Source organism: Schistocerca gregaria, chromosome 5, assembly GCF_023897955.1.
Source record: "Schistocerca gregaria isolate iqSchGreg1 chromosome 5, iqSchGreg1.2, whole genome shotgun sequence".
Taxonomy (NCBI): domain Eukaryota; kingdom Metazoa; phylum Arthropoda; class Insecta; order Orthoptera; family Acrididae; genus Schistocerca; species Schistocerca gregaria.
Window position 1 is genome coordinate 88971940 of NC_064924.1, and position 15934 is coordinate 88987873.

General features: G+C 42.6%; 1 protein-coding gene across 1 annotated transcript in view; it reads right to left on the minus strand.

Annotated features, from left to right (window-relative positions):
- Positions 1 to 15934, minus strand: part of LOC126272585 (interleukin-1 receptor-associated kinase 1-like) — a 148314-nt gene that overhangs the window by 96310 nt on the left and 36070 nt on the right. The window contains exon 3 of the mRNA XM_049975511.1: positions 7473 to 7603. Coding sequence (XP_049831468.1) covers positions 7473 to 7603 — 131 coding nt within the window. The remainder of the gene's footprint in view (positions 1 to 7472; positions 7604 to 15934) is intronic.

Genomic DNA, 15934 nt, shown 5'->3' on the forward strand with positions numbered 1-15934 from the left:
TGTTGCTTTTAGATTACTTACATAAAAATAGCAGCTACTGTGAAAAATACCACAGCTTCTTGAATTACACTACTCATCTATTGTCTTCTCTAACTTTTCAAACAAATTATTTGTGCAGGGGCTACCCATTTGGAGACAGTAGGGAAGATTTATCAAAAATTTTTATTTTAAATTTATTTCAATGTTTAAAGTCTGCCAGCTGTTGCAAGATCACTCACACACTTTTCACCATCCCAGCGTATGATGCTGGACTCAGCACGGTTCTCATGGTAACAATTGCTGATGGGTGGAGGCATCTGCTAGCATCAGCCCCAACCCTTGACCACTAGATGTGCAGAAAACACGCACGTGGGATCTTGGGCAAAGGCAGCCAAAAGCTTGTCTGAGATGCTTTGCTCTCTTGGCTGCTGGCTTCAGATCCATCAACATATTGTTCTCCTGCTCTCCTAAGAGCCTTTCAAGACTTCGACTGCGATGGCCCCCTCCCAATATATGGCATCTTCCCGAGATGCACCATACTATCAGTCATAATACAATAAATACTGCAAGGCTTTTACCAGGCCTATTCTGTTCTCATTTACAAATGCAACTAAACTGTATGTCCACATTTCTGCCTATCCTCGCCTCATCCTGCACACATTTTTGTTACTTTATATGCAACACTGTCAAATTCAGAATCTGTTCAACACTAACATTAGAGTCCTGATATAATAATAAATTATAGATGGACTGGCTAGGAAGCTACTCTTTTATTTTCCCTTTGAATATCTAAGGATTCTCAATTCATTGCCTAAGATCCAAATTCACTTCTTTTCTTATCACAAATGCTGTTTGCGAATGTAAGAATTAGCATGTAAATGAAAGATTCCCCAAATCCGTGAAGAGGCTTCTCCAAGTTGTTAGGTTATCAACTTGATGCAATATTCTTATTGCACACTTCTGTAAAATAAATACTTTTTTTACCTTAGCTGTATTGCTGCACAAGGTTATACCATGGGACAGTACTGAGAGAATGTATCCAAAGTATTCTAGCAATACCACCATTAAGTCAACAGACAGACAGATTTCTAAGCACAAAGCAAGTAGAACCTATGCAAGTCCTGGTACTATCTCAGTTTGTTATCCATCTGTATGCCCACGAACTTTACACAATAAGCCTCCTTTAATGTATGCCCATTGATCCCTACTTTTAGTACCTGTACGTCACTAACAACAGTAACACCTGTTAATCCAGTTGTTAAAGATGCAACTGCCGTCAGCTGTTCATCTGACCCCATTGTGATCACTGCTTCCATCATTACAGGAAGTGAAGGAAGATTGCAGCAGCTACCAATGCAATCTGAACCTGCACATCGAGGTATGTAATGTAACTGATCCAGTATGCAATACACATGCATGCTCTCATCTAGTATCAGAATCTGTTAATTCATACACAAGTTAAACCTACTCACTGGCCCCAGTAGCTTGCCACAATGAAATCTGTAGTTGTTCTCTAAACATTTTAGTGGAGCTCACTTAAACTTTTTTCAGCATCACACGCACCATACTTAATCCTATAGTGCTTGGGTTACAGAGTTTGATCAAGGCTTTTGATCACGTGGCAATGGTTACAGTTACATTTCACCTCAGAAAGTAGTGAATCAGAAACAGGCATATGAGTTACTCTGCTGCTGAGTGGTGCTCCATCTAAATGAGTAGTTCTTCAATGGTTTTCAGAGGGTTGAACTGGAGGAGATGGGGACTGAATCGATCAGAGCAGCCGAGTTAACTTTCACTTTATCCTCCTTGTTTCAGTGAGGTTTTTATTTCTGTGAGGATTTTCCGGCCTTTGCTTTTGGGCCAGTAAGGACCATTTGTTTCTATGAACAGCAGCTTGTGGCTCTGTCAGCCATTGGCTGGTGGTAGACTGTTGGTATGTTCTGTCCTGGAATAAGGGCACCTTGGCAGGTGTCCTCTTCCCCGGTGATGTCAGAGGAGGACGAGGCATCACCAGTGGCAGTGATGGGGTGGTAAACACTGGTGCTATAGGTCTGACAGTTGAGGGAGTTGGTGCACCCTCCCCTGAATGATAATTGACATATCTATGACCAGGAGATACTGTCCGACAATTGTCATCATGCTAGGTGTGACTTTTGACACTCTGTTTGCAAAGTTTGAGCTCATACTGGTCAGATGGAGTCTTTCACTTTTTCTCACCTTCTTAATAAGACAGGCAATAGAATGTTTTATATTCCTGGATTTTCTTCTCCTCGAAAACTGAACACATCAGCAAAAGAGGGAGAAGGTGTTGTAAGTGGTTTAACACTTGTGGGGAGGTTTTCACAAGGACTGCTGTCATGTGTTGGTTGGTTGGCTGATTTGGGGGTTCAAAGGAACCGTCCTGGCATTAGCCTGAAGTGATTTAGGGAAATCACAGAAAGACGTATTGTTCCGCCACACGGTTCACAACTAATGTCATTAGTATAACAGGACAACATGTGCGTAAACCTCTATCTCATAGGAGCACGAAAACAGGGTATGACATGATACCTAAAAACCACTACCTTAACTTTCTCAGGTAAAACATATCTGCTGAAGGCTAGGATGAAAGATCCAGTGTCCAGCCTATTGTCCTTAGGTCCTCTGTATACAGTGGATTCCACACTGCTCTGGGTAAGCAAGATTCTTCTTCTGTTTGTCGTGAAAGGTCCTGATTGAAGATGACACCTTAAATCCTGTCGATTTTGTTATGAGAAGAAATGGTAACCGGTATTATCCCTGAGCTTGTTACAGGCCTGAAGTGCCTGCAATTGGTTAGCATATAATGCTTTGGTCAACAAACATAATTTCACATATTATCTATTGCTGTGACTTCTCTGAACAGATCCTGAATATATTTAATGACAAACAATGGCTTTATTGTTGCAAAAGATTTCCTGACAGTTCTGGGACATACCACAAGATGAGTGTATTGTCCACTTCCAGTTCTCCTTGACTGAATCTCATCCTATGGCATGGCCATAGACATAAACACTATGTGGTTGTAAGTATCTGTGTCCGAATCTTGCGTTCTGTCTGCTGAGGTGGCAGTGTTGGCATTGCCACCAGTCTGGATGAGTTTGACCCATTTCACTGCGGATGAATGAGTTTGACCTGCTTCATTGCAGATGTTGCACAATGGTGCCACTCACTCCAACTGGGAACACTCAGCACCAGTGCCACCCCACCAAGGCAAAGGTTCCCTGGCACTGTATCAATTGTCCAGCATCCCAGATTGGACAAGCACCTACTTCTTGCCATTCATGGGGAGGTAACAGCTCAGATTTCAGCAGTGCAGTCCCTGTGTAGTCAGGAGGCTACAGCCAACAGGGTATTTGATGACCCCCCCACCCCACAATGAAGGATAGACTACCGCACTGTTTCAGAGATGAAAATAAATCTCCTCTAATAGTAAGTGCAGAAGGTCACAATGCATGGTGGATATATTATGCGCCATGTGAGATGTCCTCCCCCAAATAGTGTGCCCTTCTGTGAAATTTAGAACAGTGGTGGTTGAACCCTAAGAGGGAACCATATGTAATTATGCCAAAAATGTTGAAGGAAAGGTGAAATGAACACAAACTAATTCTGGTCCTAATAATGGCCCAGTCATCAATGTTAAGCTTCACTAGGTATACAACACAACTCCTCTCAGTCGCCTCTTACGACAGGCAAGGAATAACCAGGATCTATTCTAGTTCCCGACACTGCAGGAGGCTCCAACATCCTGATGCTGATTATATCATTAAATATTTAATAACAGTACTTTAATTTGACAATGACAGGAACCTGATCTTCAACTAGCTGTCAACGGGGGGCCTGTTTTATATTTTGTTGAAATGCTGCTTCAATCACTATTAGCTTTAGTTTGACTCATAAAATGTCAACAGATCATAACAAATATTCATAACTCCACTGTTGGTCTGTCTGTCAGTATTTCTACTTCATTCTGTTACCCCTCTCTCAAATCACTGAAAGGAGAAATTTGTGCTTGTGTTCACTACCAATGATTTTTTATTTATTTTTCCTGTTTCCTGTTTGTCTCTTTTTCCTGATGAAGAAGTAATTGTTTTGAAAAATTGAAAATGTGCTGCTTCAGGTGCCATTGTTTGCATTTGTAGCTCTTCATGTCTCAGCAATTGCTACAATGGCATGCCTATCTTGAATTATTTAGTATTAACCTCTCTTTTCTTTTGACAATCCAAAGCTAAATCCTAGACTCAGACAACAGGAAGGCATAAGAAAACAGATCTGTTTATTGGTACTGTATAATGAAGTAAGTAAACCAGATAAATCACAACAGTGGATAAGGAAAGACTTAGGGTGAAGTTTTTGAATTGGAGTACACTGACAAAATAAAGTTATGCATCTTAAGAAGCTATAATAATTTATTTTAATTTATTTACATTGACGTATTGATTTTCTGGGAAAGATTTTCTAGTAACAAAAGAAAAGGACGGAACAGCAACTGTAGAGAGCAGCAGGTTCTGGAAGAGAACTAGAGTGACCAGAAAATCAAACTATAACAATATTCTTCCCAGTTGAGCCACACAACAGATAAAAATGGACTGCAACCAATCTCCTTGAGTAATAAGAAACAATGAAAGGTTTCGATGCAAGGAAAATTATAATCCAAGAAGAACAAATTTACAATAGCAAATCAGTGGCAATTTTTGTTCTAGGAATAGTTTGAAGGCATAATCTAACATAATGACACATCAGCCTAATACATCTCCTCTGCAAGAAGACATTGCAAGTTTGTCAGATATGAATACTGTAAGAGAGTCTTGCATGAAGTGACATAATAATTATATAATTATCCCACAGCTCATGCCTAATTGCTAAGGAGGGGGTAGTCAAGATGCAAGTCATTGCAGATAGAGCACTAAACTACTGGGTTATGAGAAGGGGAAGAAAATTGATTGTGACCATGTTCATGAAGCCATCCCAGAATTTATTTGGAATGATTAAAAACAGAAAGGCTCTGCTAAAAGAGAAGTTTCACAATAACATCCTCATGAAATTGATTTGGTTCGTCCCTTGGTGTTTCTACCTGACTTCTCATTAAAGTTTTAGTTTTTATGCTTTTCTTTGCTTCATTTTTGAACAGATTTTCATTCAAAATTTTTAGTAACTTTGAGTTACCCATGTTACATGGTGATTAATCTCTTGAACGAATTGCAACTGTGATGCTCCAAATAACAGCTACAGGCTACTCTGACTAGTTGGAGCAATGGCAGGAGGTACCAGGCACAAGTTACTCATCTTTTTAGCATCAATGATTGCCTCATGACTTGCTAATGCCTTAATGCAGGTTTCATTCCACCCTTAGTTTTTTAGTTATCAACCTGTGAGTGGTGACACACTTAACATATTGTTGCTTGTTATTCAGACTGTCTTAGGTGCCGCATGATATTTTAACCAGTGTGGTAAGTAGGTAACAATGATCTGTTCTTGATAACCAGTTAGAAAAAAGTCAAGATCATAAATAAGTGAGATATTCTGTGATCTTGAGTTTTCTTAAAACAAAAATGAGGCACATAATATGCAACAATGGAAAATCCAGAATGGAATGTACCAATATTTCAGCAGCTTCTAGCAGACGTTTGGTTAGATAGTAAGGAAGTTACACGTTTGAAACTGCCTCACCCACCCGTCCACCTGTAGCCTTCTCAGCGAAGCTAGGTCATGTACAGGTACATGTCTGTTGTCACGACCTGAAAAAATGTTGATATTGAAGTATTCAGACAGCTTTACTTAGCTTCCCATATTTGTTTTTCATCTATGGCATCAGCGAAACAATTAGTGCTTGTAAATTTCTGAAACACCATCACTGTTGTCCTTGGTACCAAAAAATTGAAGCAGCCACCTTAGACAGCTTTGCTATGTTTTGATCACCATTACATATCTGCCTGAAGTGGTCAGAGTTCATTTTGATTATCAGCCTGAAATATTTACACAGGAGCTGTAGTTCTAGTAGTTACAAGTGTCTCCCACCACTTCAGTTGTATTTGATCGGAGAGTTGCAAATTAGCAGGGCTGAAGGTTAGCAGTAATTAAACAGATAACTAATATCTGTATTATTTGCCCTCCCCCCACCCCCCTTCCCTTCACCCATCCTCTACCACTGACAATGAGCTCAAAACCACTTCAGGAAGAAAATTCTAGCCAACAGAAGCTTTGCTGCACACTTATGCACGGAGAAAGTTTGCAAAATAAGGCAGAATTTAATGACAACATATTTGGATTATCAGTGTATAAAATGAAATTTTAAAAAATTGAAATTAAAGTCACATATCACTAAAACAGTAACAAAACTTGATATTGCTTTTAACAACAACAAAATGTTTAACAACAGGATATGCTTACATTTAGATGTCGCACATAGTTGGGACTGCGATAGCATAGTCTGTAGTAGAGACGTGAGGAAACCTAATGCCGATACAACATGTAACATACCAGTACCAGGACACCATCACTAAACATGTCTATTCCCTCAATGTTTCTGTGACTGCACTGCCTATCACTTTCTCACCATACATGTGTCATAAGAACCATTTTGCACACTACAACAGAATTCATTGATGAAGAGCACATTCCTACGAAGAGCAAATGGTCTTGCCTTGCTGCTTTCGAGATACTTAAAAGCTCTGCAGACAATTATCTATTACACAATTTCATTGTGTCATCAACTCCAGATAACAGTCCTGTTGCCGAAAGATTAGTCTTGGTCATGAAAAACATTCCTGTCTCTCAGAACCATCAACAAAGCCATGAAATGACGCTTTGTGACGTACTTATTGCGGCTGAGACTGCAATCTACATCTGAGCTGCTTCGAAGCATCTGCTAATTCTACCCTGAAAAATATAGCCAATAATGCATTTTTGTGGCAGTAAGTGTACATTGTGAACTTGAGTAAGTTCATCAATATACTATACTCTCCTGACTGCAGCTTTAGCTCTAAAAACACTTATTTTCATTGTCCTTCAATCAGCTGCCTAATCAAAGCAAATGATGCTTCTTTCCTATACAGGAGAGAGAAGTTCAGTTAAGAATGACTGTTCACTTTTTCTATTTTACCCATCATGCTTCACTTCTGGGCACTAGTGCAGTTCCCTTGACAGGTGATGGACAGGGAAAAAGAGGAAAGGACAAAATGTACACCAGTAGGAGAGTAGGAAAAGTGACTCAATATCCTAGAGCATTAAAAATAAATTCAGTTATAGCAATAAACTTTTAACAAGTTACTGGAAAACTATATAGAAACCACAGGATGAAAATGCAAATAAAATATGTAGAAAGCCAAATTTCACAGTAGAACTCTGTTTCATTTCTTTTGTTTCATAATTTATTTACAAAGAAAGATTACATGAAATCAACATAGCCCAGCAACAAAAAAATGACAAAACAATTTTAACAACACTTATAAAAAACAAATAAATCCTTAACTCACAGGAACAACAGAAGGTGATAAGACTGGCACATTTGATTTATTGTTTTTTAATTCCTCCAAGTACTTGGCACGTTCAGTTAAGTCCAGAAACTGCTCTCCTTCATATATAAAGTGATGGTACTGTGGATCAACTGTCACAAAAAAGTAAACACTTGTTACATGTATGTAAATTAAATCGCATGTTGCACAATATACCACAATTTCTTAACTTAATTAAAAATTAACGATTCATCGTGCTCCATTATTCAGCACACCAAAAATGGTCCAAAGACCTTCTGCTGAGGCACTCAGGTGTGTTTTGATTACGTACCTTTTCACTACCTTCAAAAGAGGATGTTGGCTACTGATGGAAGACATATACTGAATTTGGAGTCTTTCATCAATACTGACATCACCACCTGAAGGTGATGTGCAAACTATTCCTCAAAATACACCTTAGTTTTTACAGCACCATCAGAAAAACATTTGAGAGCCTTATCAAAGTTTATATTTGGTGAAAGCTCTATAGAACACATTTCACATATCTGACACGACAGGCCATGACGTTCTTACTTGTACCCTAAGCCATACATATTAAGAGCTTTTCGTACACAATAAAACTAACTTCACAAATTTTTTAATAAATAAAAATTTAAAGGATTCCCTAAAATAACAAAAGGCACTCAGTAAGCTTGTTATGGCAAACAGGCTTTGATATACAGTCTGTTAGTTTTTCATCTTATTTCACCTTCATTAATTATACGGTTTATAGTTTCCATACTGGGTAACAAGTGCTTTAGTCTTTTTCAGGATGTGATTATATAACTGCTACAGTTCTCATAATGGAATGTTACAGTACCTCTCTGAAGCACCAAACATTTTCTTAAGTGGATGTTATCCTTCTGGTGAAATATTCTTCTTGAATAATTAAAGGTGCTATCCATGTCTGCACTTAATGGTCTCAGTCAAGTCTCACAACCTGTGACACCTTGGTTTTACTATTGTAAGGACACCATTACATGAAGCCACTCCCAAGTTGTGTCTACTGTTATTTAATGATATTACCTCCCAAACAATAGCCCTGTCAAACACATGATAAGCTAACTATATGTTCTAAGCAAGGTCAAGGTGCAAATCGTGTTCAAATGGCAGTAGAATAATTTATATTCTCCATAAGTTAGAATGACCTTAGACACTGCACAACCAGACACAAAAATGCTACTTCCAAAAGTGATACAATGATTTAAGTCAAAACACTCACCAACATACGATGACAACAACAACAATGGTGATGATAATTTTTATTCTATCTTTATTAATGTGTTTCAAATTCATGAAACTTGAAAAGTTTAGGATCACAAAAAAACTTGCATACTTTTTATTATCATGAATGCTTCAAGATGACAAAATAAGATTTTCGGCAAACATTTGTCCAATGGGTAATACTTTTAATTTTTGAACCAACCAAGATATTGAGGTAAGCACAGTTTTTTCAAATGGAACAACATATATTTTCTAACGGCATTCAAAAGCTTCTGAAATCGGAAAATGGTAAATACAATGCTCATTAATGTTGGCATTGAAACGTGCAAAACCTGACAAGCAAGACATCCAGAATAAGCTATTGTGGCGCAAATACTGCCAAGTACTCTCATGCCAGACTTCATCATTGTGTCCAGCAAGAAGATAGTCCTACACTATGAAGATGAAACGTATTCCTCCCTGAGCCTACTTTATACACCAAGGAGACGAGATCAGCTGTAGATGAAATTACAGCATAAAAAATGGGTTAACAAAGCTGTTTCAAATGACTGCACTAATTCATATTTAGGTGAACAGTTTTTGTGGTAAAAGGTAAACATTGACTGATTAGCTGGTTGGTTGGTTGGTTGGTTTGTTTAAAACAGGGAGAAAGAGACCAAACTATGAGTTCATAAGTCCCTTGTTCCGAATAAAACAATGCCACAAGTGTGAGAATAAAACAAAAGAGACTGACAACTCAAAACGGAATGAAAGGAAAAATCACAAGAACAATGAAGGGCAACAAACATATAAATGGACAAAAGAGGACAAGAAAACCACAGAAATGAAAGAAACAGGAGGCAGAGATAAAACAGCAAAGCAGATTACCATGGCTGGCTGAGCATAAGAATAAAAAAGGAGAAGCCAGCCACTCTGCAACACATTAAAACCTCCACCCTAGAAGCACTAGTGTGGAGGACACAGAGGAACAAAGTAAATGCACTAAAACTTAGATCAAATGATAAAACCCACCCTTATGAATAAAATGCAAAACTAAATCAGCCGATATGGCGTTGTGAGATAAAATTAGTGTCAACGTGTCCAAAAACCCAAAATTTCGTCGCTGGGCATTCAAAGTGGGACAGTGCATCAGAATATGGGCCACTGTCAACTGGGCACCACACCGACACTCAGGCTGGTCTTCATGCTGCAGGAGGTAACCATGGGTCACCAAAGCGTGGACAAAGCGGAGCTCACAGAGGACAGCCAATTCCCTGTGAGAGTCCCGCATGGGAGTCTTCCATACATTCGTAGCCTCCTTAATGACATGCAGTTTGTTGTGTGTACTGTTACGCCATTCAGTTTCCCACAGCTGAAAAACCCTACACAGGTCAGGTTCAGAGATACCTATTTCCAGAAGCAGTTTCCATATAGCCTGTTTGGCCAGCCTGTCAGCAAGTTCGTTGCCCAGAATGCCGACCTGTCCTGGAGTCCTCACAAACACCACTGAATGATGGGACTGGCCCAGGGCATAGATTGGACCCCTGGATGGATGTTACCAAAGGATGTTGATGGTAGCACTGGTCGATAGCTTGTAAGCTGCTCAAGGAGTCAGTACACTGAAGAAATAATTCCCCAGGGCATGAATGGATATACTGAAGTGCAGAGGAGATGGCCACCAGCTCTGCTGTGAATACACTGCAGCCATCGGGCAAGTAATGCTTTTCAAAATGACCTCTGTGGACGTAGGAGAGCCAACATGACCATCAGCCATCGCACCATGGGTGTAAATCACTTCAGAGCCCTGGAACACGTCAAGAATCGAGAGGAAGTGACAGAGGAGGGCGGAAAGAGTAACTGAGTCCTTAGGGTCATGCGAAAGGCCCAGACAAATCTGCGGCATCGGTGTACACCATGGAGGTGTATGCAGACAGACCCAGATGGGAGGTGGTAAAGGGAAGGACTCAAGTTCAGACAGAAGAGACTGCATGTGAACCGCAATCATTAGCCTTGACCCGGGCCACCAATGTGGGAGATGAGCTGCTGTGGGTGGAAAAAGGAGACGGTAATTCGGATGCTCAGGAGAACTACGAATGTGTGCGAGCAGTTGTGCATGTCGGATATGCAATGGAAGGACTCCAGCCTCCACCAGGGCACTAGTCACCAGACTCATTCTAAATGCTCCCATCGCAAGGTCAACACCACAGTGGTGCACTGGGTCGACTAAATGCAACGCTGAGGACTCAGCCAAACCATAAACCAGACTCCCACAGTCAAGGCGGAATTGAACAAGGATTTTGTAGAGCTCCAGCAGAGGAGAGCGATCTGCATCCCAGTTGGTGGTTGCTCAGGCAGCGGAAGGCCTTGAGGTGTTGCCAGCACTTCCGCTTAAGCTGGCGAAGGTGAGGTAGCCAAGTCAATCGGGCATCGAAAACCAGTCCTAAGAATCGATATGTCTGCACTACAGTGAGTGGATCATCATGAAGGTAAAGTTCTGGTTCCAGATGAATGGTATGACGCCGACAGAAGTACAGCCCATGACTGCGTCTTGTGGATGGCTCCCTGTAGGCACCGCCCAGCAACACCATACTTGTGGAGCAGAAGTAGTCTGCATACAGAGAGGGTGAGACGGACGGCCCTACAGCTGCTGCTAGACTGTTAATGGCCACTCAATACAGAGCCCTGTGGGACCCCATTCTCCTAGGTATGGGGGCAAGTATGGGAGGCACTAACTTGGGCACAGAAAGTATGGAGTGACAGCAAATTCTGGATAAAAAATGGAAGCGAGCCTCTGAGACCCCACCTGTATAATGTGGCAAGGATATGATGTCGCCAGGTGGTGTCATACACTTTGCCTAGATGAAAAAAGACGGCAACAAGTTGTTGGCATCTGGTAAAGGCTGTTCGGATGGCAGACTTGAGGGACACAAGATTATCAGTGGTAGAGCACCCCTAGCAGAAGCCGCCCAGACATGGAGCCAGTAGGCCACATGACTTCAGGACCCAATCCAACCGCCAACACACCATATGTTTCAGTAGCTTCCAAAGAACATTGGTGAGGCTGATGGGCCGATAGCTATCTGCATCAAGGGGGTTTTTACCAGGTTTGAGCACTGGAACAATGGTGCTCTCTTGCCATTGCAATGGAAAGACCCCATCACACCAGATCCAGCAGAATATGATGAGGAGATGGTGTTCTAGTCAGACAAGAGATGTTTAATCATCTGACTGTGGATCCGATCCGGCCCGGGTGCTGTTTCAAGGCAATGTGCAAGTGCACTGAGGAGCTCCATAAATGGGGCATTATAGGGTTCACTGTGGCATGAAGTGAACGAGAGGACTTTCCTTTCCATCCACCATTTGAGGGTGCGAAAGGCTGGGAGGATAGTTTTCTGATGCAGAGGCTCGAGCATAGTGCTCAGCAAAGTGCTTGGTGATCGTGTTTGCGTCAGTACATATCATGCCACTGATGGTAATGCCAGGGACTCCTATTGGGATCTGGTACCAAAAAAAGACATCTGATCTGAGTCCAGACTTGGGGAGGTGACGTATGGCACCCAATGGTCAACACCTACCTCTCCCAACACTCCTGTTTCAGTCACTTTATAAGCTGGCATACATGGGCACGGAGCCGCTTAAAGGCTATCGGATGCTCTAGGGAAGGGTGTGGCTTATGTCGCTGTAGAGCTCGCCAACACATTTCCGGAGACCACCAAGGGACTGTCTTTCATCAGGGGCACCCTAAAGAGTGAGGGACTGCATTTTCTGCCACAGAAACGATTGTGGTAGTCACCTGCTCAAAAATCACATCGATGTTACCATCTGGGGGAGAGCCAACGGTGACATCAACGTGAAAGTTTCCCAGTCTGCCTTGTTTAAAGCGCATCTGGGCAGGTGTCCATGGACCTGATGCCTGGACAGTGACAGATAAGAAAGTGGTCGCTACCACACATGTCATCATGTGCTCTCCAGTGGATAGATGGGAGAAGTCCTGGGCTGCAAATTGATAAATCAATGGCCAAGTAACTACTTCAAGCCACATTGAAATATGTGGCGGCCCCAGTATTTAAGTGGCAGAGGTTGAATTGAGACAGTAGTTTCCACATTTCTGCCTCGGTCAGTAAGCACTGTGTCACCCCACAAGGGGTTATTGGCGTTAAAATCTCCCATAAGTAGGAAAGGTTTAGGAAGTTGACCAATCAGTGCAGCTAATACATTCAAGGGTACTGCACCATCTGGAGGAAGATATAAATTGCAGACAGTTATTTCCTTCGCCATCTGTATTCTGACAGCCACAGCTACAAGAGGGGTTTGAAGGGGCACAGTTCCACTACAGACAGAGCTTAGGACATAAACGCAGACTCCACCTGACACATTACTATAGTTGCTATGGTTCCTGTAATATCCCTTATAGCTGTGAAGGGCTGGGGTCCGCATTGCTGGGAACCAGGTTTCCTGGAGGGCAATGCAGAAAGCAGGTGTAAAGCTTAACAGTTGCCATAGCTCAGCCAGGCAGTGGAAAAAACCGCCGCAATTCCACTGGAGGATGATGTATCATGGGACTGGGAAAGCACGGAACATTCAATGAGGCAGTTTACGCCTCAGAGTCACCTGCTCCCACTGACTTTTTGCCTGAGCAGTCTATATCCATTGTGTCTGAGGGTCTGGCGAGATCCAGGTCCTCAGCGAACGCCAGAATCTCCACCCCATTCTCAGACGCAGAGCTTTTAAGTAGCGGTGGTGTGGGTGCCACCACAAGTTCCTTGTTCTTGGGGTCTTCTTTTAAAATTTCTTGCAATGTTCCTTGGGTTTCCCTGCCTGCAAGGACTTCACTAAATTGGTCTCCGAGACTGAGGATGAGCATGAAGCCCTACAACCAGCTGCTTTTGGGCTCTTCAGCCACTGGCAGGTGTCATCTCTCCCACTAGCAGAAACCTGGGAAGGGAGTGATCCATAGGACCCCTTCCTAGTGAGGGGAGCCAAAGAAGTCTTATGCTTCTCTGGTTCACAAGTAGGCACTGAAATCTGCGATGGTTGGGGTGGTGTTGCATCTGAAGTAGGTGGTGCGGGGGCAACAAGGAGGGAAGTGCCTCCCCCCCCCCCCCCCACCATCAAGGGGGCAGGTGTAGTCTCCCAGTTCTGAGAGGTGACAGGAACTCGAGGAACTGATGGCGCGACAACTGTATTCTTAGTGGTGGCATATGAGGAGGTTAGAGCAACACGACATAGGCACAAACAGATGGCAGGTGGGGCACACAGAATATTGGGATGCGACGGACGTCCACAGTCTCGACAGGTGGGGCTGGAAGTACAGTGGGAAGACATATGGCCGAACTTCCAACACTTAAAGCACCGCATTAGGGGAGGGATATATGGCTTGACGTCACAGCGGTAGACCATCACATTGACCTTCTCGGGCAATATGTCACCCTCAAAGCCCAAGATGAAGGCACCAGTGGCAACCTGGTTATCCCTCTGACAACAATGGATGCACTGGATGAAATGAATACCTTGCTGTTCTAAATTGGCGCGCAGCTTGTCATCATACTGCAAAAGAAGGTCCCTGTGTAATATAAGACCATGGACTATATTTAAGCTCTTATGAGACGTAATGGTAACAGAAATAGCCCCCAACCTACCACAAGCGAGTAACGCCTGTGACTGGGCAGAGGATGCTGTTTTTATCAAAACTGACCCAGAGCACATTTTGGACAAGCCCTTCACCTCCCCAAACTTGTCCTCCAAATGCTCTACAAATTGTCTTCCACAAAAAACTGAGGCTTCATGGGCATGAGAGATTCCCCATCTACTCTCATACATACAAGGTACTGGGGTGAATAAGTTTCACTGGTATCCTTAGCCTGGCGTTCCTTCCATGGTGTGTCCAGGGAGGGGAACGATTTGGGGTCATATTTCTTAGCATTGAAGTTAGACTTTGTCCGCTTAGAGACTGCTGGCGATGGACCACCAGCAAGAGATGACATACTATGCTTCATGGGGTGTCATCCGCCCTGATGCCACCCACTCTGACCAGGGGCCCTCCTCATGGGTGCCACCCAGCGCAGCAAACGCCACCTGCAGTTTGGCCAATGCCGGGATTCCCGATGCCCCAGGGTGACGGGCATCTACTCCTAGGCATCGTAGAGAGGTAACAGCACAGGCATCAGCAGAGCGATCCCTGTGTTGTAAGAGGGCTACAACCAACAGGGTACATGGTGGCCCCACCACAACAGACCAGCTACTGTGCTGCATAAGAGGTGCAAAGAAGTCCATGGTTATCGTCAGCACAGAAAGTGACACTGCATAGTGCATGGTGGAAAACGGTGTCCTCACCCAAGAGATGGAGAATGGGCAGGACTGCAAGGCGACGAGGAGAAAATGGGCTAATGATCTCAATGCACAATGGACATGATGCACTATGTAAGACGCTGTTCCCTAATTGGCTCGCTCTTCGGAAAAATTTTGAAAAATGGAGGTCAAATCTTACATGGGATCATCACATAAAGGCCAAAACATGTGAGACTCCTTTTAGTCACCTCTTACAACAGCCAGGAATACCTCGGGCCTATTCTAACCCCTGGAACCGCAGGGGGTGACATTAGCTGGCAGAGCTTGCCACAGGAGTCCCACTTATCAGTGCTTACACTGAAGCACCCGATTTCAGCAACCTATTTTGTTTTAGGTAACTATATACTTGCAGTGTCTGATTCTGCTGTTACTTCTATACTGAAGTTTGGTTATATCCTGCCATTACTTCTGTAAAAATTTTGTAGACTTGGTCATGTTATGTCAACCCTGTTGTTCGGTGCACAAACTGTTTACTTTAGATTCTTTGTACTGGCCGCCTGCAAGTTGGCCAATTTTTAACATTAATTTGTTGTGCTGTTAACATTATATTTATGATTAACTGATAAAATGAGTAGCCTCAGTTAAAAAGAGAGAGAATGTTAAGCTGGCTCTCTCACAGTGGCATTGAGGCTTACCTTTCTTTAATTGGTCAGGTCAACAGGTCCAGTGCTATTTGCTCTCTCTGTCACTGACGTTGTGACCTGTGCTTCTACCTGGAGCACAGTGTCCTTTCATTCCATGCAGGCTGATAGTTTTGAGATGCTGAGATGAGAAGATATATGTACCAAAGCAGATAGCAAGAAGGTGAATACACTGTGTAGCAATTTGGCGGCTGGCTACACTGTAGAGCATTGAGTACTACCTCAACAAACATAATTTTTATATACAACAAA